Source organism: Acanthochromis polyacanthus, chromosome 1 (assembly GCF_021347895.1).
Source record: "Acanthochromis polyacanthus isolate Apoly-LR-REF ecotype Palm Island chromosome 1, KAUST_Apoly_ChrSc, whole genome shotgun sequence".
NCBI lineage: Eukaryota > Metazoa > Chordata > Actinopteri > Pomacentridae > Acanthochromis > Acanthochromis polyacanthus.
This window is the reverse complement of record NC_067113.1, coordinates 25,100,048-25,127,687: the sequence shown is the minus strand read 5'-3', so window position 1 is coordinate 25,127,687 and position 27,640 is coordinate 25,100,048. Positions and strand designations below refer to the sequence as shown.

The 27,640-nt window shown below is 40.3% G+C and overlaps 1 protein-coding gene across 1 annotated transcript; it reads left to right on the top strand.

The window, feature by feature from the left end:
• The first annotated feature begins 248 nt into the window (after positions 1-248).
• Positions 249-27,460, top strand: LOC110951054 (nardilysin-like). Its single transcript, XM_022193971.2, has 32 exons — positions 249-332; positions 729-1,108; positions 2,747-2,981; positions 4,013-4,094; positions 5,234-5,387; positions 7,425-7,498; positions 7,668-7,763; positions 7,963-8,085; positions 10,897-10,954; positions 11,649-11,722; positions 12,272-12,341; positions 12,604-12,681; positions 14,566-14,686; positions 17,426-17,484; positions 17,832-17,886; positions 18,004-18,108; positions 18,556-18,679; positions 18,992-19,078; positions 21,398-21,517; positions 21,643-21,694; positions 22,040-22,190; positions 22,300-22,427; positions 22,587-22,749; positions 22,963-22,994; positions 23,252-23,390; positions 23,552-23,599; positions 23,692-23,744; positions 24,232-24,315; positions 24,545-24,635; positions 24,872-24,988; positions 26,422-26,511; positions 26,601-27,460. Exons 2-32 carry the CDS (start codon positions 912-914, stop codon positions 26,823-26,825), a joined length of 3,285 nt encoding a protein of 1,094 aa, XP_022049663.2. The 5' UTR covers positions 249-332; positions 729-911; the 3' UTR covers positions 26,826-27,460.
• Positions 27,461-27,640: the final 180 nt, after the last annotated feature.

Here is a 27,640-nt window from a genome sequence, read left to right as displayed (position 1 = left end):
GGACCAATTATGACATTCAACGGCTATGACAAGTGGCCGGTTGGACATTCTCAATCTAGCAGTCATAATCATAAACAGATGGCTCGCAGCTGGTTGCATCCAGGTGGCTACTTGTCGCTGCCTGTCCCATCCTCCCCTGCAGCTCATCACAGTGTAACCGCTCCTGACTGCACGTGTTAACGCTCTAACCACGCCCCTGGGAGACTACAGCCAATCATCGGGCGTCTTAATGCAACCTTTGGCCTTATCAGCCAATCAGAGCGCTGCTTGTTGGGGCGACACTCCTTCCAACAAATGCGGAGGCCCTTGTGCTGTCAGCAGGCAGGAAGAAGGTATGCTTTCATTGCTGTCCTCATGAAATACTTTTTTTTTCTCGAATTTAAAGTATTAAAGCTTCCTGTTACCGTGTGTATATATGTGTTTGTGAGTTTAAATGTAACTTATTTATTTTTTGCTTGTTTTTGTTGGTTTAAGTAGCTCTGTCTATGAGAGAATTCTGTTTTGGTTTTTTGGGGGGTGGTCAAGCTAGGTCGCATTTTAGCTGACATCCACTTGAATGGGGCGAAACCACCAGACACTGTGTGAATAGCTGCATTGTGAGCGCTGGTTGTGTGTATATGTACGTGTGTGTGTGTGAGAGAGAGAGAGAGAGCGAGAGAGAGAGAGAGAGAGTTCACTACTATAGGCCACAGAGTCTTGGCTAATGTGTGTTGCTTTGGTCCCACCAGGTCCTGAGCTTTCATTTTCGCCACACTCGTCTGTCAGCCAGGGTCTTCGTCATTGCTCTGCTCGGGCTGACACGGTGTGTCGCCGTGCTGAGGAGTAAATTACCGGTGACAGCGAGCTGTCCTCTTGTTTACGGTCGCGCCTTGCTGTCAGCCCGCGGTGCCAACGTCTCATCAGCGCCGAGGATGCCGCAAACAAACAAGTCCAGAAACGCCCCGACTTCTGACTCCTCGGGCTCCTGTTTGCAAGGCGGAGCCTCGGCGGAGGACACGGAGCCGGTGTCACGCCAGGAGACTGCGGGGGAGGAAGGAGGAGGTGAGGGAGAGGACAACGTGGGAGACAGCGAGATCATTAAGTCACCCAGTGACCCCAAACAGTACAGGTAAAGATCTCCTCCACTGCACAGCACCAATCCAACAAGCTGCTGCTATTCTGAGGAGTGTTTACATTAGAGATGAACAGATATGGTAGTTACATGCACATTTTACATTTATACTGTTTCTACTTTTGTCTATATTTGTCTTACATTTTTCTACTTTTGTTTACCTATGTATTTTGTACTGTTTATATTTCTCAGACTTTGAATGGAAGCAGCTGTAACATAAGATATTTACCCTCTGGGATCAATGAAGTATTTCTGATTCTGATTTTTCAGGGCTGATACCGTTTATTGATCAAGAAGGCTGGTAACTAATATCTGAAACTGATGTGCATTTAAAGTAATGTTTGAAGAACATTTGAGAGCAAGGAATCTGTCATTCATGACTTGGCATCTTCATTAATAAGGGTGATTATTCCTGAATATGTAAAATAGAAACAGAGTGGTTAAATTAGGATGCTATCCTCTGTTCATATGAGATCGCCTGAAATTGACCAGATTGTCCCCTGGAGTGCTTCTCTATTTTTATAATCTTTCATTGATCTATCACTTGTATTGCCTGCTAAGCACCATATCTTCAAGCATTACTTAATATTCTTGTTTTCCAGACTCAGTTTCAGAATATTTTGTAGCTGCCTTCTAGCTAGACTGATATGGGGTTTCCAGGGCTGATACAGATGACGATTATTTCTACTCAGGAAAAGCTGATGACCGATGTTTGGGTCCGATGTACATCAACTGTAATGTTAATGCATCTGCTGTTCTTCTCCATTTTCTTAATATTTCACTGATCTGTCACTTGTATTGTCCACTGAAGTCCGCATCTTTGAGCATTAATAATTATTGTTTCCAGACTCTGTTTCAGGGTAATCTGTTGCAGCCTTCTAACTTAGCTACTCGCCGTTAGCATAGGCTTACACACTGTGAGAGTAGCTAATTTCCTGGTTTGTGGCAATGACATGTGTTTCTTGTTCAGGTTTTTTGCCGTCTCTTCTTGAGACATTTCTGAAACCGCAGTGTGTCTACAGACAGAGAGAGGAGGCTGTATCAGATCTACAGTAGTGCATTTAATTTATCAATAATCGACTAATAAAAATAACAATACAGATAATAGGAAAAATGCCAAATATCTGCCACGATAATTGACCAGGCAGATAATAGGTCTATCCCTAATCTAAATTATGCATTATACCATGGAGTTGATTTATCGTCTCTATTGTGTAGATTATTCTCAGTCATAGTTATTAATCAGATTTTTTTTTTACTACTATGAAACACATCTTGGGATGCTGTTTCCTCTTTTCTCATGAAGTGCTGAGAAAATGACCCAGATCCACTAACCCAGATCCAAAGATGATATCGTGCCTCTCTTCCAGCTGGATCAGAACAATATTATTGTAGTCTGATGGGATGATTTCATGCTTAAAGCACACACCAGTGCCTCAGGCCTCTTTGGGCATAGAAAGAAAATTTGCTGTGAAAAAGCTTAGAAGAAGAGAGGCTCAAAGGGTATAAGATGCAGTCTGCAAAATGATACTTGATTTAAGAGCCTTTTCAAAATAAGAAAAACCAATGAAAGTTGTGTAACTCCAAAGATACAGTAGAGTTTCTCAAAGTCTAACAGGCTGTCTCATCTTTCAGGTATATCGTGTTAGACAACGGTCTGCGAACGCTGCTCATCTCAGACTACAGTGGACCAGCAGAAGGTGAAGATTCAGATGGAGAGGAAGAAGGTGATGAAGAAGAAGAGGAGGAGGAAGATGAGTCTGGAGAGGAAACTGAGGAGGAGTCTGAGGAAGACGACGAAGACAGGGGCAGCGATGATGATGATGATGACCATGAGGGAAAAAAGAAGAAAGGAAATGCCGAGAAACAGGTACTGCAAAGACGTTCTGATGTAGAGCTCTGTTCATGTTTTAACTAATGTCACGATAGAAGGGACAAATGCTTCAGTCGTGTTGAAACTACATACATTTGTGCTGAAATCAGATACACAACCAAATTAACACACAACAGCACAAACTGGGAGCTATGAAAATAGACTTTTAAATACCTCAGTGAATAACATAACATTCAGTGGAACTCCATTTTATACTTTTACATGATCACAAGTGACAGATACAGCATTTTAACATCACATGACTTGGCTTTCAATTACCATTATTCCAATTGATAAGAAAAATGAATCATCTTACTAAGAAGACAGATGAAAAGTAGCCCCTGCTGCCTGCTTTCAGTACCCCAGAGGGCCAAGATTGTTCTTCTGTTTTGTTTTATGCCTGCTGGCATCGGGGAAAGTTTTTTTTTTTTTTTTTTTTTTTTTTTTTTTTTTTTCTTTCCCTTTATCTTTTAGTTAAAGTGACTGACATTTATGATATTGTGCCGCCACGCTTGGATGGTGATGGCAAGAACAGCATGCATGCTGCTGTCTTTATTGAACCGAGTCGGTGATTAATCGCCCTCATGCGTTAATAATACATCAATAATAGCCTAATTTTACACATGATCCATGATAATGAAGATACAGAAAAATAGAAATGCAAAGCAGGATTTGTTTGTCCAAGTCGCAGTACTCTGTGAATTCCTAAGCCTCTCTGCGACCTTCAACTTGGTTCTCAATTGTTCCTGCAGTTGTTTTTTTTCTTCCGTAAAAGAGTGCATGCAGTTCTACAAAACAGGATAATTCTTTAAATTTTTAACATGTATTATTTAAACTTTAGCCTGGATTAGGTGCTCTTGTGTGTTCAGATGGAATTGCTCCAAACCTATAGTGCTCATTGTTATTAAGGAATCCTCAACATTAGACTGAATTCCTTGTTGGTTTTTGGTATTTTTATGGTCTTTGTTGAAACTTGTTCTTGCAGTACATCATCAGGCTCAGAAATAACTTGATATCCTGTGTTTCAGTCTGCAGCAGCGCTGTGTGTAGGTGTGGGCAGCTTCAGCGACCCCAGCGACCTCCCTGGCCTCGCTCACTTTCTGGAACACAGTAAGTAATTATTTCAAGAGAGTCAAGACATTCTTTGGAAAAGTATTCAGCGTCTTTCTGTCTGGAATTCAGTGGTTTGCTCTTCACCAGACACTCCGATGCCCATTTTTGAATGCATTTCAGGTGCAGTGTGTTTTAATTATTTAGTGTGCCCCCTTAGCCTGTTTTGTCTAGTTTAGTATCATTTTAATAATATGTGACATATCCCAGAATATCGCTCTCTAAGGGCCTGATTAACCCACTGTGGGGCCACAAAAATGAGCTTTTGGGCTCCTTTTGACCCACTTTTCCTCCTGTTCTCTGTGCATCTAACTCGCTATTTAGTTCACACGGCAGATATCACATAATAAGTAGCCTCTACGTACAGTAAACAACAAAAAATATTTTAACAGTCTATTTTGATCATATACAGCTGTTTTAACTGTGAAAATAGCAAAGCAATCAAGTAAAGAAGTGATTTTCTTGTTTTAAATCAAAATCCCTAAGTAAGTGAGAGCCTCAGGATGCTGAAATGAAGCAGGAAAGCAAACTTGCAAATAATTAATTACTCCAACCTAATAACACAGATTGAATGTGAGACTTTGGGAGTGAGGTAGGAGTCTGCGGCTGGTGTCCGCTTGGCCTCGCTGATAATTCAGGCCTGCTCCTATCTGAGAAGGCATGAGCTCACTGCAAGACAACAAGACATTTTCCAGTCACAGAAATGCTAAACTTGCACAGTGCCTCCCATCTTCTGAATTACAGACTGCTGTATTGATGCTACTCTCGGCAGAGAAATTGTTATCTGTCTCCTCTAGCGATGTGATTGTTGAACATTGTTCCTAAATGATCAGGCTGAAAGGAAACCCTCGTTCATTCTCATAGTCTGTCATCGAAACCCTCACCAAATGCTCACAGAACTATTTAGAGCTATTTTTTACAGCTTTATCTGAGACTAAGCTATCAAGTTCTGTTATGGCTGCGCTAGAAATATGATGCCAGGCTGTCTGTTTGGCTCATTGTCCACACAGATAAGAAAATCACAAATGCAAGCTGTGCTGCTGTAATGGATTTCTCCTTATATATTCCTCTATATTTTTGATGCACAGTTCTCTTCTCCCGGCTTTTCCTCTCCCTCTGTTTTCCCCGTTGTGTCCCAGTGGTGTTCATGGGCAGCGAGAAGTACCCCTCAGAAAACGGCTTTGATTCTTTCCTCAAGAAGCACGGCGGGAGCGACAACGCCTCCACTGACTGTGAGAGGACCATCTTCCAGTTTGACGTTCAGAGGAAAAGCTTCAAAGAGGCTCTTGACAGGTGAGAAAGGCTCAGAGGTGGTTTTTTTGCTGTTGTTGTTTTTGGAGAAGTTGCCTTTAAGAGATGGACGACTTCTTCTTCTGCTTCTTCTTCACGTGGTTGTTTCTTTCTTCTCCTCCTCGCTTCTCTTTTGTCTTCTTTTTTTTTTTTCCTACCTGCCAGGTTTCCTCCTGGTAAAAGGGAGTATTTCCTTGCCATTGTTGCCTTAGTGCTTGATCTAGGGGCTTTTAGACTGTGGATTCTTTAAGGCGTCTTGAGACAGTTTTGATTGTTTTTGCACTATATAAATAAAACTGAATTGGATTTGTAAGAGCCGTCAGATGAGTCGCAGATAGAGGCAAAACACAGAAGTAAGAAAGGGAGAAAATAAACTTAAAAGAAGAATTGGTTAAAATTAAATCCAGTCCAATCCATAGCCATCGGCTCTGTAAGCAGACACTCACTCACAAGCTGTAACACAACTTATCCAATTACTGTTGTAGAGCAGCTAATGATACCAGTGTGTACATGTTAGTATCACTTTGTTTTTATTCACACTTGTTTTAGACTTATTGGTTTTCATAGATGTAAGAGTAACTGAGAAATATCTGATTAAGCTAACTTGGCATGCAGTTTTGTAATTAGATGTACATTATCATGTGTTCCAGTTGAAAATGTGTTCAATAACAACAGAATCTTGTTTTGTCTCAACGCAGACCTGAAGTAGAGCGTTTTCAGATTGTGTAGATGAGCCATAGTCCTCAATTTATCCATTCTTCGGATTTTTCACGTTATAAGAAATAGTTATAACGATGTAACAAGAAATGCTTCGTCATATAAAACAATAAATAGTATATTGTTATAACCATTCATTCATTGCTTTAACATAAATTAACATGCTGTTATTTTGTCAAAATATCTTGCTGTAGCATATCAAACGCTATGTTTTAGTGTCAAAAGTTGAGTTATAACCTGGAATATTTCATGATATAACAAGATAAATAGTATATTATTTTCACAAGAAATTTAGCTGTTTAGCACAAAAAAAACTGCATGTGGTAATGATGTGAAGATGCCTTAAAGTTATAACATGAAAATATGTTATGTTGAAAAACAGCATGTCTTAAGGTGATAAATCTTGGTGCACTATGCCAAACATCATGTTGTAAAGTAAAAATATTGAAAAATGCTGTTATTATAACCCAAAAAATGTCTTTATTTAAGGTCCAAATACTGTGTGAAAATGTCTTCAATTGGGAAAAACTCTATTTTATAGCTGGAAAATATTTAATTATTACAGGAAAATACGTTGTTTTAATGTAAAAACATCCTGATGTAATATGAAAGACTTTGTGTTGTAATCTGAAAATATCTTTTTATATTGAGAAAAAGATCTTGCTATAACTTTGAAATGTTCACATTATGGTGTGAAACAAATCCATTTTCCTTTTTTCTGTCGTGACAACAACAATCTTGCTTTCACTTCTAAAGCCTCACATATTAGCAGCATAAGCTTTGTCGGCTGCAGAATTCTCTCCTTACTGAGCAATTATAACCGAGCTAATTTTAAACCTAAAAACCGCTGGCACAGCTGGGGTTACACCACATTCTGTGCTCCGTCAGATTCTGTGACATGATTAGGAATTTCAGCTATACTTGTGCTCACTGCTTATTTCGTACCGACACAAATGTATGCTTTGTTTTGAACAACTTAATGCTTGCGTCGCATTTGAATGCGTTTTGTTTACTGTATAATCTGTGACTCTGTATGAGCACTGTGTGTGCATAAAGTATGTGATGTGAACTGAGGTATGATAAAATGATTACAGATGCAAAACAGCTGAAATTCATATTCGGGTCTCAGATTCTGGAGATTATAGTGTAGGTCTTGTACTGTGATGTGTATCGGCGGGCGAATATTACAGAGTCAGTCAGTCAGTCACTGTTCTGCTCTTGTCTGATGCGTATCAGTCTCCATCTGATTACCGGTGTCCTGTCTGTCCGGCCGGCTGGCATGTGGCCTCTGATTATGTCCTCTCCGTCTTGTCTCCCTCTTAGGTGGGCGCAGTTCTTCATCTGCCCCCTGATGATCCGAGACGCCATCGACAGGGAGGTGGAGGCCGTTGACAGCGGTGGGTCTCGGCGCCTTTTGTGCGTCACTGCTGCATTCTGTGAAGTTAAATATCAGCTGCCGCGTTTCGAGTCAAACCTTTTATCAGCCGCCGCATTTCCCTCGCACAGCTCTTTCCTCATCGTTTTCTGCCATCTTACCTTTTTCCTGTCTCTCCCTTGGTCTGACAGAGTACCAGCTGGCTAAGCCATCTGACTCCCACAGGAAGGAGATGTTGTTTGGCAGTCTGGCCAAACCTGGACACCCTATGGGCAAGTTCTGCTGGGGTGAGTTGGTAAACACAACCGCTGGGACACGTAATACACACAGGGCCTCCTTGGGCTATGTTCAACAATAACAAACAAGAGTGCTGAAACCGATGCCAAGTTACTTTTCTCGCAGATATCCTTCCATTTGTCAGCCCCTTTTCTTCTGTGGTGTTTAATAATTGTGCGGGAATTGATTGTTCACTTGTGTCAACACCAGGGAATGCACAGACGCTGAAGCAGGAGCCCAAGAAGAAGAAGATCAATGTCTATAAGCGGCTGCGTGCCTTCTGGAAGAAACACTACTCTGCCCACTACATGACGCTGGCTGTGCAGTCAAAAGGTCAGAAAAATCCATCCAATTTATTACACATCAAAAATCAGCTGATTAACAGATAGAAATGTAATTGATTTCAGTTATTTTGTACACCGAAATGAACTGATTCATTAAAAAAAGCAATCTGTAGATTAATCAAAAATTAAAACTATCATTAGCTCTAATAAGGATCTACTTCATCTATGTTCAGCCAACTGTAGATAATCATTCTCAAATCAGCTCAAATTGCTGTATTACTCAAAACAAAGTCAGACACAAAATATCGAACACATTTTCAGGGTTTTCACAGAAAATATCACACAGCTAATTAAGTACCGCGCACAAGTAAAATGATGAGTGCTGGCATTTGTGCTGAGAAATATCCTTGTGAAAGAGCTGAATTATTGGTCCTGGTTAAATTCAGATTCTTTCTCGTTTCAACCTCTACTGTTTGATGAAAACTCTTTTAAGTAAACATCATCCACTGTGAAGTAATGTAACAGTGCTAACACTTAATAGTAATACAACAGCAAAAATATCTGTGCAGAGATATATAAGCAGCGTCTCAGTGTGAAAGCGATGCAATAAAACATTAATGAACAAGAAAAAGGAAAAATAATTGCATGCAAATGTTTCCTTTCACATAAGAAAGGTTAAAAGCAAGGGTAGGCAGAAATCTCGAAAATGCTCCCACCAGACAAACGCATGAAAATGTGGCTTCAGTTTGGGTTTACCGCCTGCCACAGCTCTAACACCCCTGAAACCACTGATGGGTATATTAATCGATTAAAAAAAAAAAAGCTTTTCTGTCAAAGGTAAAGCGGGCCTGAAATGCTTAGAATGTGCAGTTAAACTTTCCTTATTGAGTTGCAAGTCGTAGCTTTTTGGTTGTCGTTGATTTGGCGATACCTGTGACTTCTGATTCCAAAGGCAATGTGTTTTTAAAAACGCATGCCTGTTCCAGATGGCTCAGTTGGTATTGACCAGAAAACTCACAAAAAGAGAAACCTTGTTTTTCTTTTACAGCATGACTAACCAAACTGGCCTCATCATTATGTCACATTGCTTTATTAAAGCTGCATTTGGCAAAAATAAAAGCAGGAAGAAAATGCCAGAATTTCAAGATGCAGCCTTCCTCCTGCTTTTTCTTCTCTCCTCATTTTAAATGGTTGTTTTGTTAAAATTATTTATAAGATATGCTGTTTTTGTGTATTTTTTTAGTGTAACTTGTTCCTCCTCCTTCTGTCCCATGCTTTTAACATGTCTCCTCTGACATTTTTACTGTCTGGTTGTCTGTTGATATTAAATGTATGGACTGGAAAAGCTACATATGCATTGCGCTTTGGGAGAGAAGAACAGTGGACTCAGAATCTAACTTAAGGCTGATGCAGTTGCAAAGTTCTCTCTAGCTCCTTCAGTATTCCTGCCAATTCTGATCCGTTTCATTGCATTATTTTAAGAGTATCTTATCTTTCAGACTCTTTTTAATAAAGTCTCTTTTGGGTTACTTTGCTGTGCAGATGGCTGTTGCCAGCTCTGGAATAGCAACTTTTCCTGCCGGATTTTCTCCTGATTCATGCATGCTCATCTGCATTTGTAAAACAGCCAATAGGGAAAATCTCATTCTTTGCAAACACCTGTGACTGGCAAAAGTCTGTCATTAGGGGCTGCATTTTCTAAAGCCTGAAAACAGGCACAGAAAGCTGGTTTCCCTTCCAACCACTAGAATTACAATATGCTGAAAGGTTATTACAGTATTTCGGCCCAATGACACCAAAACAATTCTGCCTACCCCAGCTTTAAAGAAGAATGTCAGTTCCCATTGGGATAAATTATTGTACGAAGAATAATGCTTAAAAATATGCATGTGTCATTGTGTGTGAATTTAATCGAAATTCCACTTATAGTTAAATGTCAAATTGCAGAATATCATGCAACACTTTGAATAGTTATTGCAGAACAAATGCTTGTAAACGGACATGTCTGCCACCTTAACCCTTTAAACTGCAGTCAATTCCAGCCATTTTCAGTACAAAAAATCGCTAATATTCTATTTTTAAATTACAAAAAATGACGAAAAATGCAGGGAATATTGTCGTGCATCGCGAGGTGCATTTCCTTGAAAACGACCGATTCGTGCATTTTATACCGACTTCAGGACATGTTTTGGACAAAATAGTTTACTGGCTTGTGTCATCTGGATGTAAAAGGTTGGATTATGGCCGTTTTTTGTGGAATCTTTTTTTCTGTGTGTAATAATGAACCCGGAAATGTGAGTCGCGCTGTGTGCTTTGAAGCCGTGTATAGAGAACGGATGGATGAATATTCGTTTTTGTTGGACAAATGTGTTTTTCTCACCCGCTGTGGTAATCCCATCTGAAAGTGGTTTATACCGGCGGATTCATGAGAATCTAAGCTTTCCATCGGCGTATAGTGTTTATATAATCGCGTTTGCAGCCGTCGGACATTCTTGAAATTCCTATGCAAATTAGTAGGTGTACCGCCAGCGGTACACTGAAGTTTAAGGGGTTAAAGAAACAAACCAGCCTTAAAGAGCAAAATAATGTTTATTTGTACAGCTTTATTGTTTGTGTGCATTATTAGCAATGTGTAAAACTTTATTTTCAATTAGTCATAGTAATGGAAATGAATCTGTAGGGCAGCCAATTCTATGCAAAGGGCATTTAAGGGCAAGATGTAGTCACTACTGTCGGTACTTTGAACCAAGTATTCTGCATTTGCACTGAATTCACCCCTCAGAATTATGAGTTTTCAGCCAGAATTACTGAGACACACTCAAGGTCTAATTTATCCTCCTTCACTCGGTCTGTCCTTTAGAGAAGCTGGACACTCTGGAGGAGTGGGTGAGAGAGATCTTCAGCAAGGTGCCTAACAAGTAAGTATGGCAGAAGAGGCTCTCAGTCACTGTGATGAGGTGCTGGCGTTGTATAGACTGAGTCTCAATATCCTTTGCTCAAATGTAAATGTCAAGCCTTCCTCCACCTCGTTCCCTGCTCTCTTCATCTCAGACATATTTTTTTTTCCTCTCCGAAATGATACACCTGAAAGGGATCATTTCTTCTAAAAGTCGAGCTGAATTAGTGTTTTCTTACAGAGCTGCACTTCTGTTTGCTTTGTGAGTCAGTGCAGCATTTCTTTTAGAAAATCAACATGCATGTCGCGGTTACATGAAAACCACATAACCTCCAGTTTTTATGGCTTTCATTTCAATTAAGGGATTACATGCGTATGTATGGGCTGATGAAATTCCTCGCATCTCTGCTCATGAAATCATCTCAAATGATTTTAACTCTTTCAGATGAGCTGCATTCATTTTCGTAAAGCTTAAAATAGATGAAATGTGAACGTTTGAAGCCTGACAGTAATGTTGTGCTCCTTCTGGGAAGTGTAAACAATAAATGGAGACAGCCACAACTACTTCTTGGAACTTTTTTCATTAGCTCTTAATAAAAATATTAAGTTCAACTTCAGTACAACAAATGTTTTCACCGTTAGTTTAAGTCCCATTTAGTGACGTGTTCACATATTGCCATTGTTTAATTCTCCTAATTCTGTTTTTGTCTATGCAGTGGTCTGCCCAAGCCAGATTTCTCTGATATGCCGGATCCCTTTGAAACACCAGCCTTCAACAAGCTTTATCGAGGTACTGATCCACCTTACTGCTTGTGTCAGAACACATCTGGTGTAGTGCAGTTCCCAGCCTATAAATAAGTCTGAGGGCTTTGTGAAACTGTTCAAAGAACAGTAAAGTAGAAAAACCATTTATTTTTTTTAGACTTTCTTCTAATCTTTGCTTTTTCCCTGTCAATTACTGGATGCCTGCACCTCTTCAGGCCTCTAAAAAGCCTTCGTATGTCTGAGCGCATCTGTTGTACTGCAGCTCCCTGCCCTTTAATAAGTCTGAGGGGGTTGTGAGACTGCTTAAAGGACAGTAAAGCTGAACAAAAAAATCATGTATTTTTTCAGACTCTCTTCTCATCTTAGCTTTTTTCTTGTCAATTACGGGATGTCTGCACCTCTTCAAGTCTCTAAAAGGCATTCATATAGAACAATCTTAGATGGAAAATGTGTTGTTTGGTTGAACTGCTTAAAATGTGTGAAGAGATGCAAACTGATGAGATGCTGCAGCGACAAGATGCACCGGCACGCCTTTCAATCAGGGTGTTTCCTCTGTGTGTCTGTGCATTTGCAGTCGTTCCTGTTAGGAAAGTTCATGCTTTGAATATCACCTGGGCTCTTCCTCCGCAGGAGAAACACTACAGGTGAGCGACATGCAGCACATGTTATGAGGCACATAAGTGAAGAATTGATAACAATAGATGCTTTCGTTTCACTTGAGAGAAATTGCATCAATAGCTTTTGTCTTTTTTCCCCTGCCCCTGTCTCCTTCCTGGAGAGTGATGTCTCTTCATATAAACATCGAATTAGACCAGCCAACAGACGCCACGCTTTGCCCTGATTGTGGATGGATTGCGTCAATGTGTTTTTGTTTCTCTTTTTCATGTTCTTCCCTCCTCTTTTCAGAGTGAAGCCTCTCCACTACATCTCTTGGTTGATTGGCCATGAAGGCACAGGAAGCATCCTCTCAGTGCTTAGGAAGAAGTGAGTGTTATTGCTTCTGTCTGTTTGTTTTTCTGATTTGAGGGCACTCCAAATCCCAATTAAATGCTCTTCAATTTGCTGGGTATACATGAGCTTTTTGTAGCTCTGTGCGAGCCCTGAGTGTTTGAGCCCTGTCTTCAAACTGTACACTTTGCCATTCCACTTGTGATTCATGCATTCTCATCTCTGGATGTGGTTGTACAAGAGCATTTCAGCCTCTTCTTGCTAAGTGGCAAAGTGATTTGCCAAACCTTGTGCTGTCCCATGGCACCGAGAGCCCATCCAGTAGTCCCTTTACCATCAGCACCACTTGGAGCGTTTGATAAAATATTCCTATTTGCTCTGTGTGCCGTTTTCAATTGTTGATAAATGACAGCAGTGAAATTTGAGTGTACTCAGGCTCAATTCCCAGTTGAAACAAACTGCAGAGGCAGTAGAGTGGTTGTTTTTATTGAGTTCAGACAATCCCGACCTCAAGGGCCAAAAGGCTGGTTTGAAATTGGGCAGTTGTTGTCTCACTCTGTGAAATCGGAGAATGGTCTTTTAGTTTTTCTGTCAATCATATTCGCTGTTTAGAATGCTACTGTTTAGATGCTCTAAATGACCATACCAGTGTTTTTGCAGGTTTTTGTATACTCTATAATAGCCAATTCGAAAGGTATTTTCTAAAAAATGTTTCTAAATTTGAGGTGTATTTTTTGTCTCACTGCTCTGTTCCTTTTCATGCTGTATGAAAGTTTTCAGATATGTAAAACTGGCTTGGTGTGATCCATTGCAGTGATTACTTATGATGCATTGCTGCTGTTTGGAAGCCCTGAATGACCATATCAATGTTTTTGCAGTTTTTTTTGAACATTTGTTTTCCATAGAGTTTAAAAGGTACAACTTACGTTTTTGTTTGTTGTTGTTTTTTTTTTTTTCTTTCAAATTTCCATGTGTGTTTTTTCTGCATCTGCTCTCAGTTCTTTTGGAAAACCTTCAGAGATCTAAAACTCGCCCAGTGTGATCCACTGAAAGGATAATTTTGAATGCAGTGTGCCTTTATGCAAATAAACACAAACATTTCACTTTGAAAGAGTTCCCTGAAATTCAAATATCTGCAAGCAGCTTGTAATTTTAAATGAAAAATGCGGGGTGCGGCGGAGACGGCCCAAATAGTCGGATCCGTTCATCTGGTCTCCCAGGTCCACATTTTGCCCTCGTTTAGTCTTTAGTTAAACTGAAGAATTCCCAAACACCGGTCTTCAGCATCTTGTCTTGTGTTTATGCAACGAAGTGAAGCGTGACTTCAGAGTCGGCAGCCACCCGGCCATTAGGGTGGTGTTTACAAACACGAACGGAGGAGCCGAAATGAGCCGAAGAACACGGCGGGACGAGCCGAAATGGGCCGAAGGCGCAGGGAAGAGATGAGCTCCGAATATTTTCATCTGGGGGTAGGAGGGGGTGATCACATCGACATGTGTATATGTTATAGACATATGTGTATATGTTTATGTGATCACAGGACGAGATGAGCCGATGTGGGCAGAAGGCGGAGGGAAGACGGTAACGCTGCATATTCTTTCCGCCCAGTGACGTCCGACGGTGGGGGGGGCGAATATTCGGATACCAAATTAATATCCGGATAGTGCCGTAGCGAACGAATATTCGGGATATTGGGGTCCAGCCCTACTACTCAGTGACCGAGCAGGAGCACAAAGTGTTTGGTAAATTGTCTGCTGCCGTGACCTTCTACTTAATGCCCTGCACATATTTTGACTCTTAATGTGCATTTGGTTCCAGTTTATGGCAGCAAATGAGTCTTTGTCTGCAGACCTGTTTTAGTATCGGTGTTATTAGCTGGTGTGTGTGTGTGTGAGTTCATGTCTGTGTTTGTTTCTGTAGGTGCTGGGCCCTGGCTTTGTTTGGAGGAAACAGTGAAACCGGCTTTGACCAGAACACCACTTACTCCATCTTCTCGATCTCCATCACGCTCACTGATGAAGGTTTCCAAAACTTCTACGAGGTAAAGGAAACGCTCTCAGTTCTCCTTTATTGCGTTTCATTGTAGACAAATGCAGACAATCAAGCAAAAACAAAGGAAAAGATTCTTTGATGATTGTTTATGATCTGACAACAAATGATCAATCACATACTTCAGACGAGTGTGTAAACCACTGATTGATTTGATTTGTTCAGTCTGGAATCAGTGCTGACATGCTGATCAGTCACAAGAATTAATATCAGACACACAGCAGAAGCTGAAAGTAGGACCCCACTGGCCTGTGTGTTTTGTTTTTACTAATACAACAGGTAATTTCAAGGAAGCAATCTGCCTTGTCAGTTACCATGACGACTCTCGTGTTAATCATTGACAGAGTGGGCGATCATTGAACGGGAGGACTGTTTTCTACTTCTAAGTGCTTAATGGATACATTTTTCAGTCCACAAACTCATATTGGTATCAGCTGCAGCCTACAAATGCAAAAATAGCCTTTTGAATGTCGCTTGCTTTAATGAAGAACACTTCATTGTCCTGTCCATTCTGAAAGGAACCTGGATCAGAGGACACTACCGTTTTTTTTTAATTATAGTCACTTAGGCAGTCAAGTGCAAGCAAAGTTATTGGCATAGCTTTGGTAATTCATTTGCTTGCTAGAAGTGCACAGCGCAAGGCTCACCTAGTAACTATGTAGGATCAGATGCATCAGGGTAGTAGATATGTGCTTGTGTTCATGGTTGTAACCATCATAGCGAATCATACCAGTGTATTTATGATTTTTTTGCATCAAACTTTTGCTCTTTTTGAATGTGTTTTTCAAAGCTACAGTAGGCAGAAATCTGGAAAAGACAAAAAAATATGTGCTTGTGTGAAAATATACATGCAAAAATATTCAATCTAAAAGTCACCATTCAATTGTGGCTTCATAACATTTGGCCTGGATGGAAAGGTGTTGGCTACAGTCTCCCCATCGCAGGCTAGATTTTCTAAAGCCTGAAAATGGAGGCAGAAGGAGGTACAGAAGTCTAGTTTAATCTCATACTACTTGAAATACAATACTGAACAGTTATTATGGAGTTGTTTTTTTTTTTTTTTTTTTGCACAACTACGGCAAAAATTCTGCCTACCTCAGCTTTAAATTGATTAATTTGAACAGAGAGAGCACCAGGCTTAGAAACTGGTGCATGCAACAAAAGAAACTCCACTGCTACTCAGAAAATTGCTCCCTCACCATAGACTGTGAATAAAAGATGGATGTAGCAACCATGACGGCACCCATTGGTTTGTGAACTACTATTTTTTTTAACCCTCTAATTTGGGAATTGGCATTTTGGTTATAAATACTGGATGTGGTAAATACAGGCACTATATGGTAGCAACTTGCCAATCCGTATGCATCATAAAAACAAAAATACAACTATTTCATTGTCTGTTTTACTATAAATAGAGTCATAATTTACAGAATGAACATTATGCTGTATTGCAAGAGAGTTAAAACTAGAGATTGAGATCATAAACTTAGTAGGAGAATGTTTACGGAGGTAACAGATCAACTGAGAAGTAGGATCATTTTCTCATAGACTTCTGTATAATCTGACTTCTTTTTGCAACCAGAGGAGCCGCCTCCTGCTAGCTGTTATCAATTCTACAATGGGTTAGCTTTGCTAGGAGCTTTCCTTTGTGAGCTCATTGTACAGTACAGCGCAATACAAACAACTCTGTCACATAAATGAAACACATTTGAATACCATAAATATATGCTAAACGCAGAGTAGGTGCAATAATTATGGAGTTAATGCCAGCGGCTCGCTAACTTATCTGTACATAAAGACAGGGAACTGGAAAACAGCTAACAGAGTTCTGTCCAAAGGGGACAAAATCCACCTATCTTTGCCTGAGATGCTCATTACTAAGCATGCCCTATATCTTGCTTGGTTAGTCAGTGCAAAATCACGGGCTTATATACCTGTTGTGGACACTATTTAGAGAAGGAACAGATTTGGACTTGAAGCCAAGACCAGTAACCTTTTCTGTATTCTCCGCTGGTTGCCTGGCAACTAGTCTTTGCCAAGAAATAGCCTGGTACATAACCCCACCGCAAACAAGATGTAATGTGTTAATTAGTGAGACTGGAGTATTTCCAGCTATTGTGCTAGCTAAGCAAATCGGCTGCTGGCTGCGGCTTCACATTCAGTTTACTGACATTAGAGTACATGGTGTCAACCTCTCATGAACGTCTGGCATGAAGGTAGAAACTTACAGTCCAATAACCTAGAAACAAAATAAAGTTTTACAGCACAAGAGACAGCAAATATACGTCCTGCTTAGTTTTCTGGATGCTCTTCGTCCATAACCGTCATAAAAGCTCCGTCTCAGTGTTTTCCTCCTACTAACAGATCACACTTGTTTACAGATAATTATCATTTTTCACTCAAAGGTGAAGGGGATATTTTCATTTACAGATTTCAACCTATAACTGTGAGGGAATTAAGTAACACATGAGTCTGTATGATATCTAAATCAAGCCACTTTTCTCAGATGCTTTCCATAGCTTGCTCTAATGACTGTAATGAAATTTCTTCAATGTGTCAACATGATTGGCAGCTTCGCTCTTGCATCAGTATAATTCTTATGGTTGAGGATATGCAACAGTGCTTGTCCCTGAATTTGTAGAAACACCCACTGAACATGTTGTTGTTTTTTATTAATATTAAAACTCTTTCAACTTTGATGTCTACTAAGCTTCTCTGTGGTTTTTAACAGGTGTCTCACCTGGTGTTCCAGTACCTGAAGATGCTGCAGACACTCGGACCACAGCAAAGGTATTGTCTCGCACACAAGCACACAGTTTCACAAAACAATGAGGTAGATTTAGCTGCACAGAAGTAGTTTTCTTTCTTTTCTTTTTTTTTTAATCAAACATGATCTTTTGTCTGCCTGGCTTTATTTATACTGTGGAGGAGGAAGTAAATATTGCATTATACAGGATGCTGACAGACTAATGTGTTTGGTTGGCGCTTTGCTTGCTCATTTATATATTTATAGCTTTATTATTTTTGTTATTGTTGGCGGCTTCAATCTGTCTTGAGGAATATTGGTGCCTTGACATTAGAGCTTTCGTCTGGGATGACTAAAAACAATATTTCTCTCTGTTTGTTCATACATTCAGAATATATGAGGAGATTCAGAGGATTGAGGCGAATGAGTTTCATTATCAGGAGCAGGTAAGAATTAAAATGCCCATGAGCTGCCAGTTTTGGAGGCATTGTGGACAAATTGTGTTTTAGCATCATGGTGTTGCCAGTCAGATAAAACCTGCATCTGATTTTTCTCTTTGTCAGATCGACCCTATAGAGTACGTAGAGGACATCTGCGAAAACATGCAACTTTTCCCTAAAGAAGACTTCCTGACAGGAGATCAGCTGATGTTTGAGTTCAGTCCAGAAGTAAGTAGTTCAGTAGTTCTGGGAGTGAACCACTTTCCATGTTTTATTCTAAAATGCAATATTTCCTTTTTTAGAGAAACATGTTAATGAAACGGGTCACTCAAAAGTGGAAAAAAAAATATAGATTTTTTTTCCCTCCTATCTGATGTGTTAATGATTTTGGAGCTAGCACCTTTATGTGCCCAAAATATATTTCCTACAGTCCTGTCTTCTACCGGCAGATGTTATTTTGTATCAGTCTAATTACGGCTTTGCATATTTTCTGTGATGACAATAACTTCTCTTCAGGTTTTCTGCATTTTATTGTGACTGACGGCTAAAATCATTCTCACATAAACAAGTAATTTAGAAAGTGAGGTGGGAGGGAAAGAAATGCTGCCTCTGTCTTTGCTGCAAACTTGACTTTGTTGTTTTTTTGGCTGTGTGTGTGTCTTTCCGTTTGTGTAGGTGATCAGTGCAGCCCTGTCCCTCCTCACCCCAGAGAAAGCCAACCTGATGCTGTTGTCACCAGAACATGAGGGCCGGTGTCCCCTCAGGGAGAAGTGGTTTGGCACACAATACAGCGTAGAGGGTGTGTGTGTGTGCGCGTTTGTTTACTGTCAGTGTAACGGTTCCTTCTTACAATGTAGGCATCCAGTGAAAGCATTGTCTTTTTTTTCTCCCTTGTGTGGTGATATTCAGTCTGATATAATGCAGAGCCAGCAGCAGAAATGCCAGCATTTATCTCTGTCTTTTAGATGCTGAACAATAGTGTTGGAACAGAATTTAAATAAAGAATGTACAAAACCAGTACCTCATTTTTGTTGTGATAAAGCGTTCGGGTCACTCCATTTAACACAGCAAGTATTTCTTGTGTGCTAATAGATGTTTAACCTTCATACAGACATCCAGCAGGAGTGGATGGAGCGGTGGACTGGAAGCCTGGAGCTGAACGGCGACCTCCACCTTCCTGCAGAGAACAAGTTCATCGGTAGGTGAATCAATTTCTTTGTACACCAAAAAAAGGTAGGTGGTTTTGGCCCAAAACTGCTGCGAGTACAGCGTCTGAAAAGTGCCTAATGAGATGATCATGAACAAGATGTGGTCCAGCAGTTTGTACTTTTGCTCTCATTCATCCATCCAGCAAATACAGTAATCAGATATATTGACTAAACTCAGGGGAACAGTGTATTTTGGCAATGCTCCCTTGTTAGTCTGCTCTAACAGAGGTGTTATAATTCAAGCTCAAGTTTGTGAACTTATCTGCTTATATCTCACCATTTAGACAGGATGTATTCCTCTGGGGGAGGTCGATTGATTTTAAACCCGTTTACAGCTCATGCACTTTGTTCTTCACCCCAACCTCGATAATAATTACAGCCGCAATTGCATGCTGTTTTCCAGCAAATTTGCCAGTTATCCCATAATTTAACTCTAGTGGAGAGACACTTTGCATTTGAACATTTTGCACTATATCTTTGCTCCAGAGTTTCATTGGCTCAGCCTGAAGTTTTAGCAAGAGAAGTAGTAGAGGAATATGTTTTTAACCTGATAGATGCCTTTTTGATTTTGCTCTTCCACCTTTCTATATTTAAACTGATTTTATGCTTGGGGAGTTATGTATTTAACGTAATATTCCTCTTCTTGCGGTAGCTGAGCTGACATTTAGAAGAAAACCCATTTAATCTTCCAGACCCCAAAACCTGCATGCAGGTTTGAAAGGCTTGTAATCTTTAAAAAGAAATTGTCAAGATTCTACCATTTATCAGTCAGAAACTGTAAAGTTGTAAAGAATTGTCCCTCTGACATTAAATGAGCTGCTCATCTGCAAGTTTAAAATCATTGTATTTCTTCAAAAATTACTTTATTCTACAAGTCTCATTTCAACATTTTCGCAAACAAGATTCTGTAAAAAAAACTAAGCTGTGACCAACAGTCACGTGACAAAAACTATGTGGTTGATCTGCAGGCTGTGTTTACAGACAAGTATGGAAACGAATTCAAATTTTAAATTGTACATATCTATAGTATGTTTTCCAGTGTTGGTAGCATCTTTGGGTAAATGATGTAGATGTATATTCCAACTTTTTCTTTATATCAATTTTGGTAGAATTAGTGATCTAAGAAACAAAACTTGATTATTTTCGTGATTTTTGGCATCATACCTACAACTGTATCACGCGGCTCAAATGGCATTTTGGAGTTCTTGCTGCTTCTAGTCATAGTTGTGCTGTTTCCATAGAGGTGCAGGACTTTATTTTGCAGTGAATAATAAGCCTGGTGAGTAAAAATGTGCTGGCAGTAAAAATTTCCCAGAAGCTGCTTGGGGATCAGAGGATCAGGTAGTTTAAAAGTTTGTCTTAGTAATTAAATCGTAGTTAAATAATTACAAGTAAATACTAGTATTAGTACTCAACTGATAGCATTGTACTTCTATGACTGAAGGACTTTAAATGGATAATTGCAAACAAAAAAGTCAAAACTGATGAATCCGAATTTGACATTAGCTATCTCCTTGTTTCACACTCTTGTCAAAACCTGGTAGCTACATTACCCACAATGCAACTCCAGCCCCAACAGTTTTGTCTGGGGTTCAGGTGTGTTATGCTAGTCGCAGCTAATGCAGTCTGAAGTCTGTAGCCTTAGGCAGAGATGAGTAGCCGACTAAAGACATCTGTTCAACTCACTTATTTCTAACTTTGTTTTTTTTTCTTTGTCAAACTTGTGGTCTTCAGCCAATGCTGACTCAAGTGAAGCATTTAATCAGATTTGTGCAGCACCCTCGGGAGCCTTCTCAAGCTTTTTTCCTCCCATGTAGTGTAGTACTAGAGATCTGTGAACAGACAAAAACAGTGCACTGTCTGTTTAAAGATGCCAATGAAAAAAATGTTGTTTAAAACTCCAGCTGTGACACAAACATTGTTAAGCAAATCCAGCTACATTTGTAGATTGCCTTGATCAAGAAGAGTAGCATAATTAAAAGTCAAGATTTTAACTGGAAATTAAAACACCTGTCAGCCAATTCAGCCTGAACTTCCAGGGCTGACACTTTTTGCCGTTGTGTTCTGCTTATCAAACTCTGTACAGCGACAAACCTACACGGCCAGCTTTGCTAAAAGTTGGCGACTTCACTTATTGGCCCAAGGGTTCTTGAATCATTTATTGGGGGGCGACATCTTTCTCTGCTTTGACAGGCTGCTGCATGTTTATCCCCAAAGTGGACATATTGAATTGTTGAAACTCACGTATTATTTATGAAACTGTACCAAGTGCAAGGATGATGAGTCATTGTGTATGTGCATTTGTTTAGCCACTGACTTCACCCTGAAGCCCTCTGACTGTCCAGACACCGAGTTCCCGGTCCGGATAGCCGACAGCGACAGGGGCTGCCTGTGGTACAAGAAGGACAACAAATTCAAAATCCCAAAAGGTAAGCTGTGTGTGAGAGTGTCCTCTTGTACTGTACGCATCAATTAGCATGCAAGATGTTTCTGTAAGGACATTTAGTATCATCACGGTGGTGTTGACACCAGTTTGTCCTTTCTACTGCTGCAGCCTACATCAGATTCCACATAATCTCTCCAGTAATCCAGCAATCTGCTACGAAGTAAGTTCAAGCTCAGATATGACCTTGTGAAAACAGTGTTTGTTTTCTGATGTCACCTTTCTTAACATCTGCTTTTCTGCCATCCTTTTTTCTCCTCTCATTTGCTCTGCCTTCAATTACATGCATCTCTTTGTGTGTTTTATCGCTTTATCTGTTTTTGCTCCTATTCTATAGTCTTGCTTTTATTTTTTGCCATTCTACTTCCTTTCTATCTCACCTGTCTCTTCTGCTGTCTTGTTTCTTGCTCTCTATCCTCCTTTTTCCCCTGCATATCACATCCTTCTCCACTGCCTCCCCCTCCCACACCTCATTTAATTTTTTCCCTTTTGATCTTTCTCTTACTAGCGTGGTCTTGTTTGATCTGCTGGTCAACATTCTGGGTCACAACCTGGCAGAGCCGGCCTATGAGGCTGAAGTGGCCCAGCTGGAGTATAAACTGCTGGCCGGTGAACACGGCCTGGTCATCAAGGTTAAAGGATTCAACCACAAGCTGCCTGTGAGTGAACTCATCCTTGGAAATTGCACATACGAAGAGACGTTTGTGTAATAGGTTTACATGTGATTAATACATTGTGGCTCACTTTTGACGGCCTTTCTCTGTGTAGTTGCTGTTTCACCTGATCATTGACCACCTGGCTGATTTCTCGGCCTCCCCCGACGTCTTCAGCATGTTCGCAGAGCAGCTCAAAAAAACCTACTTCAACATCCTTATTAAACCCGAGAAACTCGGCAAGTGAGTTGTTTACCCTTTTGTCTCTTTCTATTTTTTCCCTCTTGCCATTTGAGTCATTACCAAGTCTGTATTGCCTTCTAGTGGTGAAATGTGCGACAGCCCTAAATAGAAACACTGTCTCCTTCATTTTCTCTGTTGGCCGTCTCTTGTCTTTCTCAGAGATGTGCGTTTGTTAATCCTGGAGCACAGTCGCTGGTCCATGGTGGAGAAGTATCAGGCTCTGACAGCCGGTCTGACCAGCGATGAGCTGATGGAGTTCTGCCGGAGCTTCAGGGCTGAGCTGTACGCCGAGGGACTGGTGCAGGGAAACTTCAGCAGCGCCGTGAGTGGACAGCAGTCGGCTCACAGACAAGCGGACTGATTGGCAATAATATTAGCTAATTGGAATGAATCGGCAGATTTTTATGTCTGCACTGGCGGCGTTTGATGCTGAGTGTATTTGACATTGCCCTCATGTGTTGCCGAGTCCCCCTCCTCACCCTCTTTCTCTCCCTTCTCCACCTATTCATTACTCTTTATTGTGTTCCCCCCACAGGAGTCGGTGCAGTTCCTCCAGTATGTCACGGAGTAAGTTGGCTATTACTCTGAATGCACTTCCTAATGAGAACACCATAACTATACAATGAAATAAATTTGTTTGCCACCATGCATAGTAATTCGAATCATCTTCAGTTGTTCAATTCATGATTCCCCTTTTGCCTTCTCCACCTCCTGCTTTCAAACTTTCTTCCACTATTCTCTTTCTGCCTCTCCTTTTTTTTTTTTTTTTTTTTTTTAACCTTTTCCTTCATCCTCCAATCTCTCCGTTGTGTCTCCTCTGGCAGTAAGTTGCAGTTCTCTAAGCTGCCAATGGAGGTGCCGGTGATGTTCAGAGTGGTGGAGCTGCCTCTGAAGGACCACATCTGTAAAGTTAAATCTCTGAATAAGGGAGATGCCAACTCTGAGGTCACTGTTTACTACCAGGTACACATCTGCAGAACATCAGATCTTTCATTTGTTTAATGGTATTACTTTAATACCCACCAATGTTGCAGAATATGTTTTTTTTTTTTATCCTCACTAATTCACTCCCCTCTCTCTCTCTCTCTCTCTCGCGCTCTCTCTCTCTCTAAATATTAATCTAGTCTGGCCCTAAGGCTTTAAGGGAGCACACACTGATGGAACTGTTGGTGGTGAGTATATTCATCTTCTTTTTCTTCATATATTTTCCTTTTCATCCTGTCAGTCCACCTCCACCTTTGACTGAGTTGTTGCTGTTTTTCAGATGCACATGGAGGAACCCTGCTTTGATTTCCTCAGGACCAAAGAGACTCTGGGGTGATTTTTTATTCATTTATTTTTTTGGAGTTATATTTCCATGAACACTTCATATACAACCATATTCATAACAAGGATGAATAACTGTGTGTTTGTGTTGAGCTTACAGTTACAGGTTTTACATAAAAACTTGCTTCTACTTAGAAATCTACGGTATTAATTAGCACTTACTTTGTGTTATCTTTATTCATTCATCATGTCTTTACTAGTGTATTACTATATTGAATTCCAAAAGAACAAACCTGTGCAGATCTTGCTAAGAGAGCTGGAGGATTTTTATTTTGTTGTGTCTATAATGTGCAAGCTAGTAATGCTTAAACTCGTACATCACTTTTCTAGTTACACTGCAGCAATACTTTGCACATTTAAATTCTAATTTTGTACTTTCCAGACTAGTGCAAAGCATGTGTGATGTACTTTTTAATGAAGTTATTTCCTCTGTTCTTCCTCTGATCCCTGCTGCCTTCTTTCATGTCTCTCTCTGCAGATACCACGTCTATCCCACCTGCAGAAACACCTCGGGCGTTCTGGGTTTTTCTGTCACCGTGGAAACACAGGCCACCAAGTTCAAGTGAGTCTGCAACACAATCGTAACCTTTAATTTGCCAAAAGCAAGATACAATTTATCTTAACCGCTTTCCCAAAACCGAGGTGTAATCTGTCTTACTGCTCGCCCAAACCCAAGCTACAATTTATCTTTGTGGCCCTGGAAAGAGAAGCGAGCGGAACTGATAAATGACTAAAGGAATCAAATGCGCCCCAAAGCCTATTATATATCTCTTACCTCTCATCTCTCGCAGCACCGAGCTCGTGGAGTTAAAGATTGAAGAGTTCTTGGCTTCGTTTGGGGAGACGCTCAATGCATTGACTGAGGAGGCCTTTAATACACAGGTATGTGTATTATTTTGTGTATTTGTGAGTTCCCTATTGTCACCAAGAAGTTATAGCAAATGATACATATTGAAAAAGTTTTCAAAATGGAAAAAAAAGTTACATTTGTAACACATTCCCTAATCCTGGTAAGACACAGCCGCACATATAGATCTCCTGTTGTATTTTGTAACAGTTATATGAGAAGAAGAACATGTACAAACCCTTATTTTTCTGCATGTGTGCGTTTTATACAGGTGACCGCTTTAGTGAAGCTGAAAGAGTGTGAGGACACACACCTCGGCGAGGAAGTGGACAGGAACTGGGCCGAGGTGGTTACACAGCAGTTTGTATTTGACAGACTCAACAGAGAGGTGAGAGCAACACAGTCATTTACACACATACAGAACGTGTTTGTTTCCTCTTTATCCTGTTCATTTCCTGACTTCAATGTAGAGATATTCAGTTTCTGTTGGATGGGAGTACATCTTCTGTCTTTTTTAAAAAAAACTTTGGTTCCCCTTGCTCCCTTATTCTTTACATTTTGCCCTTTCTTTGTCATTTATATTTCATCAAATACACAAATCACACCTAAACAATAGTTTCAAGTGCCATTCTTATTGAATACACACCATACAGTGGAGCACCAGTGTGTATAACTTGCTCCTAAAGCTGCTAAATCACTAAAGTAAAATAGATGAGAAGAGTGCATCGTAAATATTGCAAAAGGAAAAATTTGGCACAAGTAGCAACAATAAATGCAACACACATACCACAGGATGAACAGTAAAGTCGGGTAGAGAATACAGAGTAAAGCAGTGTAAATTAAATTGATTTGTAACCAAAAATACTCAGAGGTTACAGACTGAGGTGCAGGAAGAAAAACACACTGATTAATGCCTCTGACTGATCATTTAGTTGATTATTAGTCTGTTTTTAATTTATTGCACTTTTGATTATTATGTTTACTTGTGCATAATTTTATTTTCGTACACGTAGTTTTTTTTGTCTTGTCTGCTGCTGTTGTGTACTCGCGTGTCCCGCTCTGTAGAGTCCAAGTCGATCTGTCTGTCTCTTTATCTGTCTGTCTATCTTCATCGTCACCAAAACCATCTTAGAAACACTAAAGGAAACCGGGGGATATCGGGTGACTGCTAGCATTGCATTTGGTTTGAAAATTCTATCAATTATGCAATCGAGGACCTCGTGTTCGTATTAGTGCTGCTTTCAGTCAAGTCAAACCTTAACTCTGTCTGGATCAGCTTGAACTCACTGTGTAAAGCCATAAAAGACAGATGAGGAAATCTTTCTTTTCTGTGATGCATGGGGTTGAATTACTGTATAGAGAACGGTTTGAGGAGTAGGCACTTGTTCAGCTGTGCAACTAAATTTGATGATTTAATTGCACTCCTTTCTCTTTTGTTTTAGCTTTTTAACAAATAGATGGGCAAAATATCCACAAACACATAATTACATTGATATGTTCTACAAAATAAGAGCATGAGTAAAAACCGATCCAGACAATAAGAATATACAGAAAGTTGAAAGATTGTATAGTACAGAAATCTTGAGAGTATGATCCAGAATGTTCTTAGGACACAGAATGCAGCATCTCCCCAAAGCTCTATAGTCAATGCTTTCCTTTGTGTTTTTTAGTTCTTTAGATAGACACTGTCAAAGCAATAAATCACTGAGAACTCCAGAATGAATTACAGAAGACTTTGAAAGACACTGTCAACAATAAACCACATTATGTCACATTTCCAGTGAATGGTATGTGTGTTCCCATTTATTTGTGTCTCTTAAGATCGAGGCTCTGAAGCAGATGACCAGAGCAGAACTCGTCTCCTGGTTCCAAGAACATCGCGGACAAAATTGCCGCAAACTCAGTGTGCATGTAAGCTTTGTTCTGCTTTTTCCTTCAATCTTCTCTTTACTTTAAGGCACATATGTAAATACACTAAACGCACCCCTGTCTCCTTAAAGGTGGTGGGATTCGGTGCTGAGGAGAACGATGAGGACGGTGGTGGTAAAAACCAAGAAGGAGAAGAAGGCGACAAGAAGGATATAAGTGGCTCTACTTATGGGGAAGTGTCTAAGCTCACTTTCCTTCCCGCCTCGCCCAAGATGGCGGGAGCCGTTGCCATCATGGACATCCCTGCTTTCACTAAAGACCTGCCCCTCTTCCCCTACCACAAGATCCTCGAATAAACTTGCGCTCAGACTCTGAGACAGACAGACGGCTGAGCTTTGCCTTTTACTGAGCCACGTTCAGGGACTCTGCCTCATTAGAGATGCAGACACTTAATATGTGTTGAGGGAAGGTTAAAGCAGCTTTGGCTCCTTTCTGTACCTTGATTCTGTCTCGGGGGCCCGGCTGTAGATTTTACCGACACTGTGTGCATAAGCGAATCGCCTGGGAGTGATTATAGAGTTTTCTTTCAGCTAAGTGTTGGTCTGTTCCACTATCTCACGCTGAATTATTTTATATCCTCAGATCAGGAGAGTGCAAAGTGCTCACTGAATCCCTCTACCCCAGATTGACTCAAAATATTTGACTGAATGCTTATTGATTGAGTTCTCTGAGCTCTGCTGCTGTTAAAGCTTGATCCCTGTCCTCACTGATTTTTGCATCGCCATTTAAAAACAAAAGCTAACTGTGAAAACTGCGGAATTGTTGAGTCGTTTGAACTCCAGATGTGTGACTTTTGAGTGGGTGTGTGCTGGATGTCATGCTCTGGTGTGCGCTACGGTTATCGGATGACGTGGATAGTGCAGTGGTATGAAAATGTGAAAAGAAATAAATCAGTCGGTGATGAGATGAGCGGATGAAGGAAGCAATTTAAGCTGAGTCCATGTGGTTTTTCTCGGGGCATTTTCTCCACCAGCTCATCATGCTAAAAATGGAACAAATTCACATCTAGATGAATGTGACATTTTGAAATTTTACTCCTCTGTAAATGCCAACTTAAATGACTCACCTGCACATTTATTAACATGCAGTCACATTCAAACAAGCAAATATT

What these genes read in the sequence shown, in the direction of transcription:
- LOC110951054 (XM_022193971.2), top strand. Translation starts at nt 912, where the DNA reads ATGCCGCAAACAAACAAGTCCAGAAACGCCCCGACTTCTGACTCCTCG. An exon ending in AGTGACCCCAAACAGTACAG is followed by an intron (nt 1,109 to 2,746) that starts GTAAAGATCTCC and finishes CTCATCTTTCAG; the next exon opens with GTATATCGTGTTAGACAACG. An exon ending in ATCCAGCAATCTGCTACGAA is followed by an intron (nt 21,695 to 22,039) that starts GTAAGTTCAAGC and finishes TTCTCTTACTAG; the next exon opens with CGTGGTCTTGTTTGATCTGC.